This window comes from Anolis sagrei, chromosome 9 (assembly GCF_037176765.1).
Source record: "Anolis sagrei isolate rAnoSag1 chromosome 9, rAnoSag1.mat, whole genome shotgun sequence".
Taxonomy (NCBI): Eukaryota; Metazoa; Chordata; class Lepidosauria; order Squamata; family Dactyloidae; genus Anolis; species Anolis sagrei.
This window is the reverse complement of record NC_090029.1, coordinates 30,759,655-30,776,532: the sequence shown is the minus strand read 5'-3', so window position 1 is coordinate 30,776,532 and position 16,878 is coordinate 30,759,655. Positions and strand designations below refer to the sequence as shown.

At 43.2% G+C, this 16,878-nt stretch overlaps 1 protein-coding gene across 1 annotated transcript in view; it reads right to left on the bottom strand.

The window, feature by feature from the left end:
* Positions 1-12,695: 12,695 nt before the first annotated feature.
* Positions 12,696-16,878, bottom strand: part of INSYN1 (inhibitory synaptic factor 1) — a 128,702-nt gene continuing 124,519 nt past the window's right edge. Inside the window, exon 3 of the mRNA XM_060755265.2 lies at positions 12,696-13,661. Within this exon, the coding sequence (XP_060611248.2) occupies positions 12,987-13,661 (675 nt within the window). The 3' untranslated portion in view covers positions 12,696-12,986. The remainder of the gene's footprint in view (positions 13,662-16,878) is intronic.

Sequence of the window (16,878 nt, the reverse complement as noted above, 5' to 3'; positions counted from 1 at the left end):
CCACCACCAAGTAACTCATTAAAAGAAAGCTGTGGAGCACTTTCTATTCTTCTGTTTGTTTGTGCTGCTGGAACAAACGTGGCGTTTTTGGTCCGCCGTTCCCTTTAGGGTCAAAATGTCATTTGCAGAGAAATATCAAAAGCAAAGGCTCTCACAGCTTCCGGTCTATTCAGACTCCAACCGGCATTGAGTTCAATAGGACCGGCTCCCAGGGAAATTGATCTGGGATTGTCACCTTTTGAGGAGGAAGGTAAGAAAGTGCAGAAGAACGGAGAGACGTCCTTCTGGAAGCCAAAACCTTCCCATTCAGACCTGGAGCACATCTCTTGGATTTGCTCAAACCGAGCAAAGAAAACATCCTGTTTTGATGAAGACAGCTCCATACCGTGCCAAGCAGCCAAGGCAAACAAATTATTTATTCCAAGCATCCGAGTAATTCAGCCGTTGTATCCAGAGCAGCTCGTAAACAAGGCAGCGGCAATTACCACCGCACATCTTTTGGGAAAGACAAGCCAGCTCAAAACCCAAACTGCTTACCGCGGTTAGAGATGGTGCTTCACCCAATTGTAGCATTGTTTGCATCTTTGTTGCAATCAGTGGGGGGCTGTAGTGAATTCCCTACCTGTTGGTTCAGATACATCATTGTTTGAGTCCACAGTCCTCTCTGGAGGTAGGTGAACTACTACTCCAAAACTCAAGGTCAATGTCCACCAAACCCTTCCAGTATTTTCTGTTGGTCATGGGAGTTCTGTTTGGGAAGTTTGGCTCAATACCATTGTTGGTGGAGTTCAGAATGCTCTTTGATTGTAGGCGAACTATAAATCCCAGCAACTACAACTCCCAAATGACAATATCAATCCCCCCACCCCAACTCCACCAGTATTCAAATTTGGGTGTCTCAGATACTGGTGCCAAATTAGGTTCATTGAATGAAAGTACATCCTGCGTATCAGATATTTACATGATGATTCATAACAGTAGAAAATTATAGTTGTGAAGTAGCAATGAACATGATTTTATGCATGGGGGTTACCACCACATGAGGAACCGTATGAAGGGGCCGTGGCATTAGGTGTTGTGACTCAGCTTGACTCTGAGTCTGAAGCTGAACCCTGTGGGCTTTGTCACCTAGAGTTCCTACAAGATGATGAGGAGAATTATGGGTTACAGATTTCTGAACATGTTTCAGACAGGGTTGACGGTGAGGCTGCAGAAGGGGAAACGGCATGTCAGTTCTCAGGGGGAAAGAATGTTAGTGAGACTGATAACGAGAGTGAATTCCCACATGGCCAGGTGGAGATGTCTTTGCCTCCTCTGCCTTCCCATAGTGATCCGGTCCAGCTGCAGGACCAAGATAAGGGGTTAGAGAGCCGAAGAAGCTCTCACTTGGCTAGCAAGCGAGAAGCCAAGTCTGCCAAAGGTTATTGCAATGCGTTTATGTCTGCAAAGGATATTTAGCCTTCTCGCTGACACACAGTGGTTGTCAGTTCAACGTAGCTCTTTCCATGTAAACTTCTATGGATTAGACTCGGGAAGCTTCTGGCTTCCTGAGTCTAGGATTTTGGGTCCTGTGTTCAACTGTTTTTCCATGGACTATTGTTTGACCATTGCTTAAAGGATTATGCTTAATAGTTTTTGCCTTTGGATCTTGGGAACTGTGTCTTTACATTTAAGCCTTATGGAACTTTTGTATTCTTCATGCTATGTTTTGATTTTGCCCTTTTCTCAATAAACTACAGCTTTGGTGTGGTGGTGTTTGAGAGCAAGGTGAAAACTACCCTGAGTTGCAACATTAGGAAGGTTGAGAAACACTGTTTTAAAGAATGATAAATTTCCCATCTAACCACTGTTACACACACACACACACACACACACACATAAATGACCTCTTTTTTTTTGCAAAATGCAGCAGATGGTGTGATGGAAAACAGATTCAATTACTTGCAACGTGAAACCACAGACATGTTGGTTTGGAAATCCAGTTTCATAAAATGATGTTTTCCCTCACATTGCTGGGCGATCGATAAGGCAGCAGCGAAGCGGTGTGCAATGTCGCTGTGGCAGTGACTCCATTGCACTGCTGAACAAACAATAATTAAATTGGAGGAAAAGGCAAGGCCGAGGAGTTCGAGGGTCTCAATTTTCCGGAAGAACTGGAAGGTGTCCTCTTAGCCCGAGAGATATAGTTCTCTCTCCAGCTTTGTGCATTCACTTCTTGGGCACCTCCTGAATGATTTTGTTAGTTTGGGGAGTTCATAAAGGAATGCTTTACAGTCCATTCCAAAAGGTCTCTTTGATGGTTCTGTTACTGCTGACCGTAGCTTTCCTCGGCAGCAAAATCCAAGTTGTTAAAGCCTCTAAGGAACAATATCTAGCTTGCAAGGATTTCTTTATTGCATCTCCCAGATAAGAATAGAATAAATAAATAAATAAACAAACAAACATATACTAACTTAGGTACCCGGCGTTGCCTGGGTGATTAGAAGACATCATTTTTCATATTACAAAATGCATAAAGTTATGGGTGAACTACAACTTATATCATGCCAGTGTTCACATTTGGAGATATTGAGTATTTGCACCAAGTTTGGTCCAGACCCATCATTGTTTGAGTCCACAGTGCTCTCTGAATGGAGGTGAACTACAACTCCTAAACTCAAGGTCAATGCCCACCCAACCCTTCCAGTATTTTCTGTTGGATCATGGGCATTATGTGTGCCAAGTTTGGTTCAATTCCATCGTTGGTGGAGTTCACAATGCTCTTTGATTGTAGGTGAACTATAAATCCCAGCTACTACAACCCCCAAATGACAAAATCCATTGCACTTAACCCCATCAGTATTCAGATTTGGGAGTTTTGGGTATTTGTGCCAAATTTGGTCCAGTGAGTGAAAATACATCCTGCATGTCAGATATTTACATGATGATTCATAACAGTAGCAAAAAGAGTTTTGAAATAGCAACAAAAATGTTATTGTTGGGGGTCCACAACATGAGGAACTGTATTAAGAGGTCACGGCATTCGGAAGGTTGAGAAACATTGCTCTAGATGCATCATAGGTGGGGCTCAGTATGCTCTCCAGCTGCATGGTGGGGCATCAACTCCTTACATTACGTTCTGTTGGTAATGGGGGTCTGTGGACCAAGTTAGGTCCAGGTCCATCATCGGTGAGGCTCGGAGTGCTCTTCGATTGCAGGTGAACTATAAATACTAGTACCTACAACTAACAAATGTTAAGGCCAATTCCCTCCCCCACTCACCAGTATTCAAATTTTGGCAAGTTGGACATGTGTGTCAAATTTGGTGCAGATCCATCATTGTTTGCACTCACAGTGCTCTCTGGATGTAGGTGAACTATAATTCCTATAAATCAAGGTGAATTCTCCCCAAAGTCCTCCTGTATTTTTTATTGGTTATGGGGGTTCTGTGTGCCAAATGCGGTCCAGGTCCATTGTTAGTGGGGGTCACAGTGCTCTGACTTGTTGCAGGATGAACTACAACTTCCATCATGTGGAGTCAATCCCCCAGACTCCTCCAGTATGTTTAGTTGCTACTCAGTTCTCCTCTGTTTGTTTTGCAGACAGAGTTGAAAAGAGTAGGGAAGGGTTAAGGGAGAGGCAGTGGGAGAGATCAGGAAAATTCCACACCAGTGGAGAGAGTAAGCAACACTGGGATGTCTGTGTTGGAGGAAAAGAGTAGGAAAAGGTTAAGGGAGAGGCAGTGGGAGAGATCATGAAAATTCCACACCAGTGGAGAGAGGAAGGAAAACTGGGATGTCTGTGGTGGAGGAAACACGTACAATCTAGGACGAAATTGTCCCTTAATGAAAGCATTCCTTGGGTGGTGGGCTGTAGTGTTTGGGGAGGACATTGACAGGATTTGGGCTACATGTTCATGGCGCTCTCTATAACCTGAAATGTCATTGGAAGGATTATTTTTGGTGGCTCCTCAACACCATGAGTTATAGCTGTTTGTGGAAGTGGGAGCCTGTCTGTGGAAATGGGCACCCCAGCCACATACAAACATAATATTTTCAGTTTTATTATGTGGATAGATAGATAGATGTATAGATATAAGATATACATCCCTTAGGCAAAAAAACCCCTGTTTTCTAGTATTGGACTACCTTGGTGAGAAGAATCGAAGGTGGACAAGAAACTTCACAAGTTGGGCCATCTTGACCCTATGATTGGGGAAAGGTTGGGATACAAATCAATAAGGTTCTTGTGCTGTTGGTCCCATCCAGATTTTCCCCTTCTGCAAGCCTTCCCTTTTCCACGTCACCTTGGGATGGAGAAGGTACCGAAAACAGATGCTGGAAAAGAAATCTCCAAGGCTCGATTTATATCTGAGGGCAGGGATGAATGAATGCACAAGGGTAAAGAGTTCCTGCAGCCTCTTTTCCTCCATGTTTCTATTAAAGGCCATATTTACAACTCTGTGAGCTTTATTTCATGCTCTCCCATAAATCCAGGCAATGGAGGCAGTAAGAGCAGCATTAACCTTTACGATCAGTGCAAAGAAAGCTGCCAGAAAGTTGGAGTAAACAACCCAACACAAAGACAACATCCCATGGATGGATCACAGTCGGGATTGTTCAAGATGAAGGGTCTCTATCAGGCATGGGCCAACTTGGGCCCTCCGGGTGTTTTGAACTTCAACTCCCAGAATTCCTAACAGCCGGTAGGCTGTTAGGGATTCTGGGAGTTGAAGTCCAAAACACCCGGCGGGCCCAAGTTGGCCCATGCCTGGTTTATATGAAAAACATTGGTGGTGACTGTTGCACAGAATGAGAAACATAAGCAATAGATAAAGACGTCCATTTCTAGGTTAGAGGACATAACTTAGACCTTAGAAATGGAAATACAATCAGATATCCGCATTTGTTGATAAATACAATAAGTTCTCCATGCCATTTCAGACCACTTTAACTGCATCGGTTTAATGCTATGGAATACTGGGATTTGTAGTTTGTTGGGGCACTCTTTGGCAGGGAAGGCTTGTAAAATAACTACATGTATTATTCCCTAGCATTGAGCCGTGGCAGTTAAACCGGTGTCAAGTAACATTAATTTTACAGAGAAGAGGGACATTGTTGTTGTTGTTGTTGTTGTTATTATTATTATTATTATTAGATAACAACAAGATTAGTACACAGCAAACAAGATCACTCTTTTGCTTTTGTATTTGATCACACGTCAGACACTTCCCAAGTGTCTAGGACTGTGTGATGTATCGGCGAATAATGCGTTGATGTTGCAATCCCAGGTGACAGCAGCATTGACAAGAAGCAACTGGAAAAGCTTACATGTTATGAGGATTTAAAGATTGAACTGCAAAGATTCTGGCACAAGCCAGTAAAGGTTGTTCCAGTGGTGATCGGCACACTGGGTGCAGTGCCTAAAGACGTTGGCCTGCACTTACAAACAATTGGCTCTCACAAAATTACCATCTGTCAGCCTCAAAGGGCCACTCTACTCAGATCTGCATGAATTATTCACCATACATCACACAGTCCTAGACCCTTGGGAAGTGTCCGATGTGTGATCCAATACAACAGCCAGCATAATAATCTTGTTTGCTGTGTACTCATCTTGTTGTGTTTCAAATACTACTACTACTACTACTACTACTACTACTAATTGTTTATAACCTGCCTTTCTCTTTGTATGACTTGAGATGAGGAAGTCATAAGGAACAGAGGTAAAACATGTTGGAAATTTCCAAAATTTGGTTGATATCTCATTTCTCCCTAGAGGACTCCAGGTTAGCTGTGGATAAGAGAAGAATGTGTAAAGGAAAAGAGAAGCCAGGAGATGTTAAAAAAAAAACCAGTTGAAAAAATAACAGAGGCTTCATTAGACCCAGCCTTCTTGATTGTAGCATGTATCTTTGCTTGGAGAGGCACAGAACTGGGAAAAATCTCTTGCATAGACTACAGCTTCCCACATTTGCGAGAAGTATTGAAACTACGCAATTGCGCAATTGCAGCACAAAAAAAGGGGGGGGGGAAGGAACATTTAGCATGTATCTTTGCTTGGAGAGGTACAAAACTGGGGAAAATTTCTAGCATAGACTGTAGCATTCCACATTTGCAAGAAGCATTGAAATGGTGCAATTGCGTAATTGCAGCACTAAAAAAGAAAAAAAAAGGAACATTTAGCATGTATCTTTGTTTGGAGAGTTACAGAACTGGGAAAATTTTTTTAGCATAGACTGTAGCATTCCACATTTGCAAGAAGCATTGAAATGGCGTAATTACGCAATTGCAGCATTAAAAAAATGGAATAATTAGCATGTATCTTTGTTTGGAGAGTTACAGAACTGGGAAAAAATTCTATCATAGACTGTAGCATTCCACATTTGCAAGAAGCATTGAAATGGTGTAATTACGCAATTGCAGCATTAAAAAAGAGGAAAAAAGGAATAATTAGCATGTATCTTTGTTTGGAGAGGTACAGAACTGGGGAAAAAAATCTCTTGCACAGACTGCAGCATCCCACATTTGCAAGAAGCATTGAAATAGCACAACTGTACAATTTCAGCATTTTAAAAAAATGGAATATTTAGCATGTATCTTTGCTTGGAGAGGTACAGAACTGGGAAAAATTCTAGTATATACTGTAGCATTCCACATTTGCAAGAAGCATTGAAACTGCGCAATTGCGCAATTGCAGAATCAAAAAAGAAAAAGAAATAAAAGCTAAATTTAGCTTAAATCTTTGCTCGGAAAGGTACAGAACTGGGAAAAAAAATCTCTTGCACAGACTGCAGCATCCCACATTTGCAAGAAGCATTGAAATGGCACAACTGCACAATTTTAGCATTTTTTAAAAATGGAATATTTAGCATGTATCTTTGCTTGGAGAGGCACAGACCTGGGAAAAATCTTTTGCACAGACTGCAGCATCCCACATTTGCAAGAAGCACTGAAATGGCGCAATTGCACTATTGCAGAATCAAAAGAGAGAGAGAGAGAGAGAAAAGTGATAGAACGCACATCTCTTGTTGGCGAAAAACAAGCCAAAGTGCTTCCCACAACCTGTAGGAGAGATTTATTGTGAACTGGGAAGTTGGGAGCCTTGAGAACGGTGTTCTTTGCTCATTCCTTTTCTTTGCATCATTCCAGGGGAAGAACAGGCCATCCTAGCCTATGCTCTCCTTTCTGTCCTTCCTCTCTCTCATCCTCTCCGCTTCCTCTCACTGGCAATTGCAGAGCATATTTTCTCATCACTTTTTCGCAGCTTGTTCAGCCGCGGCAGACACATCCCTCCGATGTACTTTTTTGATAAGGTATCTGGAAGGGAAAGGAGAAACAGAATCTATCCTCCAGCGTACAGGCAGCAGCGGCGAATTTCCTGCCTTTGCTGCTTCTGTCATTCCAGTCGGCAGCAGGGAATTAAAGCCTCCCCGCCACAAATACAAATAATTAACCAAAAACAAGAACAAGCTTAATGGGAAACCATCACACAACTCCCAAATGCTGTGTGCGAGGAAGCATGAAATAAATCAATTACAACCTCACGGAGCTTATGCATGTGTGTATGTCTATGTTTGCTCATTCTTTCATTTATCTGTGTTCCATCTGTTGCTGAGACATTCTAGGCAGGATTTGATCTACACTGTCTACACTGCACTGCTTTAACTACTGTGGCTCATTGCTATGCAATTATGGGAACTGTAGTTTTACAAGGCCTTTAGCCATCTTTACTAAAGAGTGCTGTTAAAGTGGTATCAAACCACATCAATTCTACAGTGTAGATGCACCCTTTTTTACTTAGGTGATCCCTCATTGTCCAAGTAGGATTGTCTTCCAAGAGGTGGGTGAAGAGAAATCATAGGAAGGAGGAGGGAGCAAGCTTCCTTTCTGCTGCCCTGGAGACTAGGAAACAATGGAGCAATGGCTTCAAACTATGGTTGTTGTAGGTTTTTTCAGCTATATGGCCATGTTCTAGAGCAATGATGGGCAATCTTTGAGCTTGGTGTGTCAATACTCGCCAAAAAACCGAGCATAACTCGAGTGGGGTGTCACTTTGAGAAAAACCCCATAATGTCATGATATTTATAGTTTAATAACAAAAATATATTATTGTAATATATAACTGTATTTAATAAACCAAAAACTAATTATTTCACTTACCTGCTTTTTCTATAATGCCATATATATCGCCATTATAGAAAAATGCTGGTATAGGAGCTGAGGATGAAATGTCCTTCTTGGGATGGGCCCCGTCTTCTCTGTATGCGGCCACATGCGGCTGTGTGTCATCGAAAATGGCTACACGTGTCAGTGCTGACACATGTGTCATAGGTTCGCCATCATGGTTCTAGAGGCATTCTCTCCTGACGTTTCGCCTGCATCTATGGCAAGCATCTTCAGTGGTAGTGAGGTCTGTTGGAACTAGGAAAATGGGTTTATATATCTGTGGAATGACCAGGGTGGGACAAAGAACTCTTGTCTGTTGGAGCTAGGTGTGCATGTTTCAACTGACCACCTTGATTAGCATTTGATGGCCTGGCAGTACCTGGGAAAATCTTTTGTTGAGAGGTGTTTTTTTGTAATGTCAGGAGCGACCTGAGAAACTGCAAGTAGCTTCTGGTGTGAAAGAATTGGCCGCCTGCAAGGACGTTGCCCAGGGGATGCCCGGATGATTTGATGTTTTATCATCCTTGTGGGAGGCTTCTCTCATGTCCCCACATGAGGAGCTGGAGCTGATAGAGGGAGCTCATCCGCCTCTCCCTGGATTCGAACCTGCGACCTGTTGGTCTTCAGTCCTGCCAGCACAGGAGTTTAACCAACTGCACCACCGGGGGCTCCTTGTTGAGAGGTGATTAGATGTCCCTGATTGTTTTTCCTCTGTTGTTGTGCTGTTGTAATTTTAGAGTTTTTAAAATACTGGTAGCCAGATTTTGTTCATTTTCATGGTTTCTTCCTTTCTGTTGAAATTGTCCACATGCTTGTGGATTTCAACGCCTTCTCTGTGTAGTCTGACATGGTGGTTGTGAGAATGGTTCAGCCTTTCTGTGTTCTCAAATAATATACAAGAAAGGAGATTCCTCCTGAACATGAGGAAGAACTTCCTGATTGAGAGAGGCGTTCAGCAGTGGAACTCTCTGCCCCGGAGTGTGGTGGAGGCTCCTTCTTTGGAGGCTTATAAACAGAGGCTGGATGGCCATCTGTCAGGGGTGCTTTGAATGCAATTTTCCTGCTTCTTGGCAGAATGGGGTTGGACTGGATGGCCTATGAGGTCTTCCAACTCTAGGATTCTATGATCCTAAGAGCCATCACCATTTCCTTCTGCGTATGTAGTTGAAGGGAATGGCTTCTCCATTCCTCCTGCCCAGGAAAACCGCTCTGGCTCTAAGGCAGCAATCCTACGTAAATAAACACACTTGGCAATCAGGCCTATTAAACTCCAGGGATCATGATTTGAGTAAACATGCATAGGATTTGGCTGCAAGGCAATCAATGATACTAGATTTTTTGAAATCTTCCTGACAGCCCTTTGGGCTTCTAAATCAATTTGGATGAAAAGGCAAGGGGTCTATTGATTCAGGCATTGAACTGTAGGATGTTAATCAGATTCATTACCTCCTCCCTGGAACTGTGATCGGCCCCAGGTGGAGAGCCTGGGAAAACTGCATTTTTTAAAAACCACGGTGCTCAAAATCCCTCAGTGTCCGTGGGCATGTGAGCTTAGCGATTCAATTTCACCTATGCATTGGGAATGCATTACTTTTCATTCAACCCTCATAGTTCATCCCTAGCTCTTATGTTTGCCTATGTTTTTGAATTGAATTGAACCAAGCACACATATGAGGGTTGAATGAAAAGTAATGCCTCCATCTTCGTAACTCCTCAACAGATGGCAGTACTGGTATGCAGCAGGTACTGGCTTGTTCAGTAGACTCTCCTCTACAGTTCCATTTTGGCAGGAAGCCTTAGCATTGAATGGTTGTGTTGTTAAAGTGCAAAGTATGGAAGACTGCACAGACGTTGGGTCAATGCGACTTAAGCAACGTTCAATGATTGCACGTTGCTTAAGTTGCATTGACCAACCAGCTGTGCAGGGTTCCATACTTCGCACTTTAACAACACAACCATTCAATGCTAAGGCTTCCTGCCAAATGGAACTGTAGAGGAGAGTCTACTGAACAAGCCAGTACCTGCTGCATACGTTGCTTAAGTCACATTGAAGGACCTTCTGCGCAGGGTTCCATACTTCACACTTTAACAACACAACCATTCAATGCTAATGCTTCCCACCAAAATGGAACTGTAGAGGAGAGTCTACTGAACAAGCCAGTACCTGCTGCATACGTTGCTTAAGTCGCATTGATGGACCGTCTGTGCAGGATTCCATACTTCGCACGTTAACAACACAACTGTTCAATGCTAAGGCTTCCTGCCAAATGGAACTGTAGAGGAGAGTCTACTGAACAAGCCAGTACCTTCCGCATACCAGTACTGCCATCTGTTGAGGAGTTACGAAGGTGGAGGCATTACTTTTCATTCAACCCTTGTATTTTGTGGACAGAAAGTGGAGTAATTTGACCCAAGAAGAAATGTTGTCAAAACAAGCCCAGTTCTTACTTCATGCCTTGAGATGGACCAGAAGAAATCAATTGAAGCAAAGCTGTGCTGACAAGCAGGGGCTGATGGAGTGAAGCTGCAAGTTGTGATTGCCTTATTTTTATATAAAAAACAATGCAGACTCCAAACAACCAACATGTCAAAAGTGTCATTTCTTGGCAGCCTGCCTTGTCAAACGAACAAATTGGTGGAGACCCTTCCTTCCCTAGCACTTAGCAGAGATGCTTCTGACAGCGGTATCTGATGGATCTAAAACATGTCAACGAATGTGAGACATGCTAGAAACTGTTCCTTTCCTGCCTAAAACCATTGGGATAAAATGGACAAGGGTGTAAAAGAAAAAGCAAGGGGCTCGTAGGCAGTGGTGGAGCAACCCGTGTGCCCAAGGAGAGCCCCAAAAGGCATTAAGTAGCATTGATCTCCCTTCTTCTCACTTTGATTTTAATACGAAAAACTTCAAATCAAGATTGTAAGAACATCAAGGGTTTGTTTTGGGCCAGCTGCAAATAAATATGTCAGGTGTCCCTTATTTATTAAAAAACAGAACCTTTGTTGGCTAAATGGATCGTCACTTCTTTAAGATTATTGCATTGATCTTTCTGGCACATACTCTTGTTGCTCCAGATGTCGACCTAAACATGGGAACCCTGCAGCCAATACATGTATGAATTCATCTCTAACCTTCATCCAGTTGCAGACTTTTCATTGTCTTTCTTCGTCATTAAATGTCAATGGCATGAATGCACCCAATAAAAGGAACACACACACACACACACACACACACACACAGAGAGGAACATACACACACACACATATAGAAAGAGGGTTGTTGTAAGTTTTTCAGGTTGTATGGCCATGTTCTAGAAGCATTCTCTCATGACGTTTTGCCTGCATCTGTGGCAAGCATCTTCAGAAGAACGTCCTATGAGAGCTGTTCAGCAGTGGAACTCTCTGCCCAGGAGTGTGATGGAGGCTCCTTCTTTGGAGGCGTTTAAACAGAGGCTGGATGGCCATCTGTCAGGGGTGCTTTGAATGCAAGTTTCCTGCTTCTTGGCAGAATGGGGTTGGACTGGATGACCCATGAGAGCTCTTCCAACTCTATGATTCTATGATTCTATGCTTGTCACAGATGCAGGCAAAACTCACAACCTGTGGGGATGCTTGCAACAGATGCAGGCGAAACGTCAGGAGAATGCTTCCAGAACGTGGCCATACAACCCGAAAAACCTACAACAACTTCTAACCTTCATCTAGTTGCAGACTTCTGATTTTCTTTCTTCGTCATTGAATGTCAATGACATGAATGCACCCAATAAAAGGAAAAGATATACTTTTTTTTGGTTTGTTGTAGGTTTTTTGGTCTGTAATGGCCATGTTCTAGAAGCATTCTCTCTTGATGTTTCACCTACATCTGTGGCAAGCATCTTTGGAGGATGCTTACCACAGATGCAGGCAAAACCTCACAACCCCTGAGGATGCTTGCCACAGATGCAGGCGAAATGTCAGGAGGGAATGCTTCTAGAACATTGCCGTACAACCCAAAAAACCTACAACAACCTCTAACCTTCATCCAGTTGCAGACTTCTGATGGTCTTTCTTTGTCATTGAATGTCAATGGCATGAATGCACCCAATAAAAGGAGAAAGGTTTACATTTTTTGGGTTGTTGTAGGTTTTTCGGGTTGTATGGCCATGTTCTAGAAGCATTCTCTCCTGATGTTTCACCTGCATCTGTGGCAAGCATCTTCAGAGGGTGCTTGATACGGATGCAGATGAAACTTCACAACCTCTGAAGATGCTTGCCACAGATGCAGGCGAAATGTCAGGAAGGAATGCTTCTAGAACATGACCATACAACCCGAAGAACTTACAACAATCCAATGATTCCGGCCATGAATGCCTTCAACTATACATTTTTTTCCTTTGGCACGATGAAAGCAATGCATAATATCAACAAGATACTCAACATTTATCTACGAGGCATTTTGTTGCCTGACGCAAAAGATCTGTTCCCCCTTTCCCCCAAACACTTGCAGAAACTAACTGGCCTGGCAGTTTTCTTTTAAAGTTTCCATATTTTTCTCAGGCAAGAGGTGGGGTATGTGTTTCTTTGTATTTCTGGCTAAGCCTCGCATTTATTAAGCTAGAAAAACAAAGCGCCATTCAGTAAAATGAAAACATATTGAAATTCCCTGAGTCTTGACATTATGGATAGGTAGCTTCAGGATGAGATCCTGTCACCATGGTGGTTTCGGTTTTTTTTAATCATATCGTTATTATTTATTGACTTAAATATATAGAGAGATTTATATATTTATATATATCTGAAGCTTTTTCCCCACCCGCCCTGCTCCGCCATTCCCACCCCGATTCCTCCCCACTTCGCTAGTCCTCAGTTTTTGTTTGTGATTTTCTGTTTGCTCGAGATATAAGGCAGCACCGTCTGGGTGCTTTTGTCCGATACGGTCTGCGTGCTGCTGTTCCGCGTCAGCTTTTGTTGCTGAGCGCTACTCAGGTGAGGTGACCGTCGTGGCAGGGTTTTGGCCACCTGCCCTGCTTTGTGAGCCGGGTCACTGGCCTCTTCTGGAGGGTCCTCGGGCAGCGGGCTACTGTCCGCCTCCTCATCGTCATCGCAACACAAAGCGTGGTAGAGGACTTTGTCACTGAACCGCACCCGCTCCCTGGTGCCCGCCGTCCGCTGGTGCTGGGCTTTGTGGCTCGGGGCCGAGCTGAAGGCTTCCTCGCTGGAAGAGTCCGGCGTTCCGATTCGGGGTCCATTGGGGATCAGCACCCCGCCATTCATGAGGCGGTAGTCAGGCTGGCGACCTTGCGGTTGCTGCTGCTCCGAGCCATCGCCCGAGTCTGATGGCGTGGAGGCTTCCAAGAAGGAACAGAACTCCCAGCTGTCGGAGAGGATGTCCGAGGTCATGAAGTCCAGGTTCCCAAGGTCAAACATGCCCCCTCCTTTGTCGCTGCTGGACGTGCTGCTCACCGTGGCTGTGGTCCAGTCGTCAGGCTCCAGCTCAAACTCAAAGTCTGAAGTCAACTTGTCGATCTGGCTGACCACCTGGAGAGAGAGAAAGAGAAAAAGAGACAGTGAAGCAGGGACATGAGGCAAATGTGGTGATCTCCACCAGGTTGTTTTCATTAAATCATCTATAGCTATCTATATAAATAGAAATGTAATATTCGTTTGTGGTATTCACAGAACTCAAAAATCCCTGGATGAATTGGCACCAAATCTGAACACAAGACACCTAACAACCCAATGTATGTCCTTCACTCAAAAAAATTGATTTTGTCATTTGGGAGTTGCAGTTGCTGGGATTTATAGTTCACCTACAATCAAAGAGCATTCTGAACCCCACCAACGATAGAATTGAGCCAGATTTCCCACACAGAACCCCCATGAGCAATGAAAGAGCATTCTGAACTCCACCAACGATGAAACTGAACCAAACTTGGCACACAGTTCTCCCATGACCAACAGAAAATACTGGAAGGGTTTGGCGGGCAGGGTCCTTTGGTTTTGGAGTTGTAGTTCACCTACATCCAGAGAGCATTGTGCACACAAACAATGATGGATCTGTACCAAACTCTACATTAATACTCAATATACCCACATATGAAAACTGGTGGAGTTTGGGGAAAATAAAATCTTGACATTTGGAGTTGTAGTTGCTGGGATTTATAGTTTACTTACAATCACAGAACATTCTGAACCCCACCAACGATAGAATTGGGCCAAACCTCCCACACAGAACCCCATGTGGGCCACAGCAACACGTGGCAGGGGACGGCTAGTACATATAAATAAAAATGCAATGTTCCTTTGTGGGATTAACATAACTCAAAAACTGGGTGAATTGACATCAAATCTGGACACAAGACACATATCAGATCAAGGAGTGACCATCACTCAAAAAAACACTGGAAAACACAACAGAAGAAACTCAAAAAGCAATTTTTTAAAATAAAAACATTACAATGCATGTGCAACAACACATATATATGCAAACACACATATATACACAAATATATACACACAGTTATACACACACAAAGCACATATACACAGACTGGGCCACAGCAACACGTGGCAGGGGACGGCTAGTATCTATATAAATAAAAACAAATGTTAGTTTGTGGGGTTAACATAACTCAAAAACCACTGGACGAATTGACACCAAATTTGGACACAATATGCGTTTCAAACCAAGGAGTGACCATAACTCAAACAAACACTTTAAAACACAACAGAAGGGACTTAAAAGCCAAAAAATAAAAAAATACATTACAACGTATGCGTAACACTACATATATATGCAAACACACATACATACACAAATATATACACACAGTTATACACACACAAAGCACATATACACAGACTGGGCCAGAGCAACGTGTGGCAGGGGATGGGTAGTATCTATATAAATAAAAATGTAATGTTTGTTTGTGGGATTAACATAACTCAAAAACCACTGGACGAATTGACACCAAATTTGGACACAATACACCTAAGTGCTATAAGAGTTGTCTTAATAACAATAAGACGTGGAAAACAACAATAACACATCACCAGTAACCAGCCACCACACATCCCAGTCTTTGGGACAACTTTGGAACCACATTCCTTAAAATGCCCAGTAGATGGAGACATGATGATGAGAAGTCAGGTCGTTTTGAAAGCTTCCTGGAGAGGCATAAAGCAAACCTACAACCCATTCAAGCACACTCTGAGCAAATCCATTTGGGGCTGTGAAGCATTCCTTTCACACTTCTTGAATGCTTTTAAAGGAGGCCCACAGAGCAAACCTGGCAGTCTGAGCATTCATTCAGTGTGCGTTGAATGAAGGACGGCTCCAAACCACAGGGATTTACACAGAATAGGAAAGCCACGGTACAATGTAAAGAAGGAAATGTAGGCTGAGATCTTTGTATCGTGGAGACAGAGGCTATCTTTCTGCAGCAATTGTGCAACAGCATGGCACTGATGAACTGAAGGGTTCTGCAAATGATGTGTATCTGAATCCACATATGTGTGTGCATCTATGCACAAGTACACACAATAGTGTCATATGCAGAATCCGCTTCTACAAACTTGTAGTTGTAGCAAAAATGGCCAACCATTTCCTTAGGAAAACTTATGCATAACTAAGATGCCAACTGATGCCAGTCATAGTTGTTGGCCTATCCCAACCAGACAAGTTGTCTTTTCCACTTCCCAGCAGTAAGAATATAATAGCTTATTTAAGAAGAACATTAGTTGTCTGATTGGCTACCGATTGGCTAATTCAAACTACAGTAGACCCATTCATTGGTGAGTCCAAAACCCATTCATTCCGTCAATATACAACCATGTTCGATTGATTCAATGGGTCAACTTGTTGATGCTGCTGATGATAATGTTGTTGAGTGCCTTCAGGTTAGTTCCATTGTTTGGTGACCCTAAGGGGGACCTATTATGGGTATTTTCTGGCAAGATTTCAGAAGAAGTTTGCCCTTGTCTTCCTTTGAGGCTGAGAGAGTGTGACTTGCTCATGGTCATCCAGTGGGTTTCCATGCCCAAGCAGGACTTGAAGGCATCATTTCATACCACACAACACAGTGTGATTCCCATTTAACTGGCACTGACTTATAAGAAGCACTGCTTGAATGTCAAGCAAAAAGAGGGTGCTAGAAATAAAGTCATACAAAAGCTGATTGGCATAACCTGGGGGTCACAACCAGACACAGTGATGGCATCTGCCCTTGCACTTTGCTACTCTGCTGCTGAATACGCATGCTCAGTGTGGAGTACATCTCACCACATCAAAACAGTGGATGGGGCTCTGAATGAGACATGCCACATTATCACAGGATGTCTACGCCCTACACTGCTGGAGAAATTATACGAGGGTTGAATGAAAAGTAATGCCTCCACCTTCGTAACTCTTCAACAGATGGCAGTACTGTTATGTGGCAGGAACTGGCTTGTTCAGTAGACTCTCCTCTACAGTTCCTTTTTGGTGGGAAGCCTTAGCATTGAATGGTTGTGTTATTAAAGTGCAAAGTATGGAACCCTGTGCAGATGGTCAGTCAATCAGACTTAAGCAATGTGCAGTCACTGAATTCTTGACAGCAGAAGGTGTCACCCCAAAGGAGATTGATCAGGGAATGCAAGCTGTTGATAGTGATTGTGTTGATGTGAGTACTTTGCGTCATTGGGCGAGTAAGTTTAAAGAGGTTGAGGTGGGAACATCTGACTTGCGTGACAAACAAAGAGTTGGACGTCCTATGAC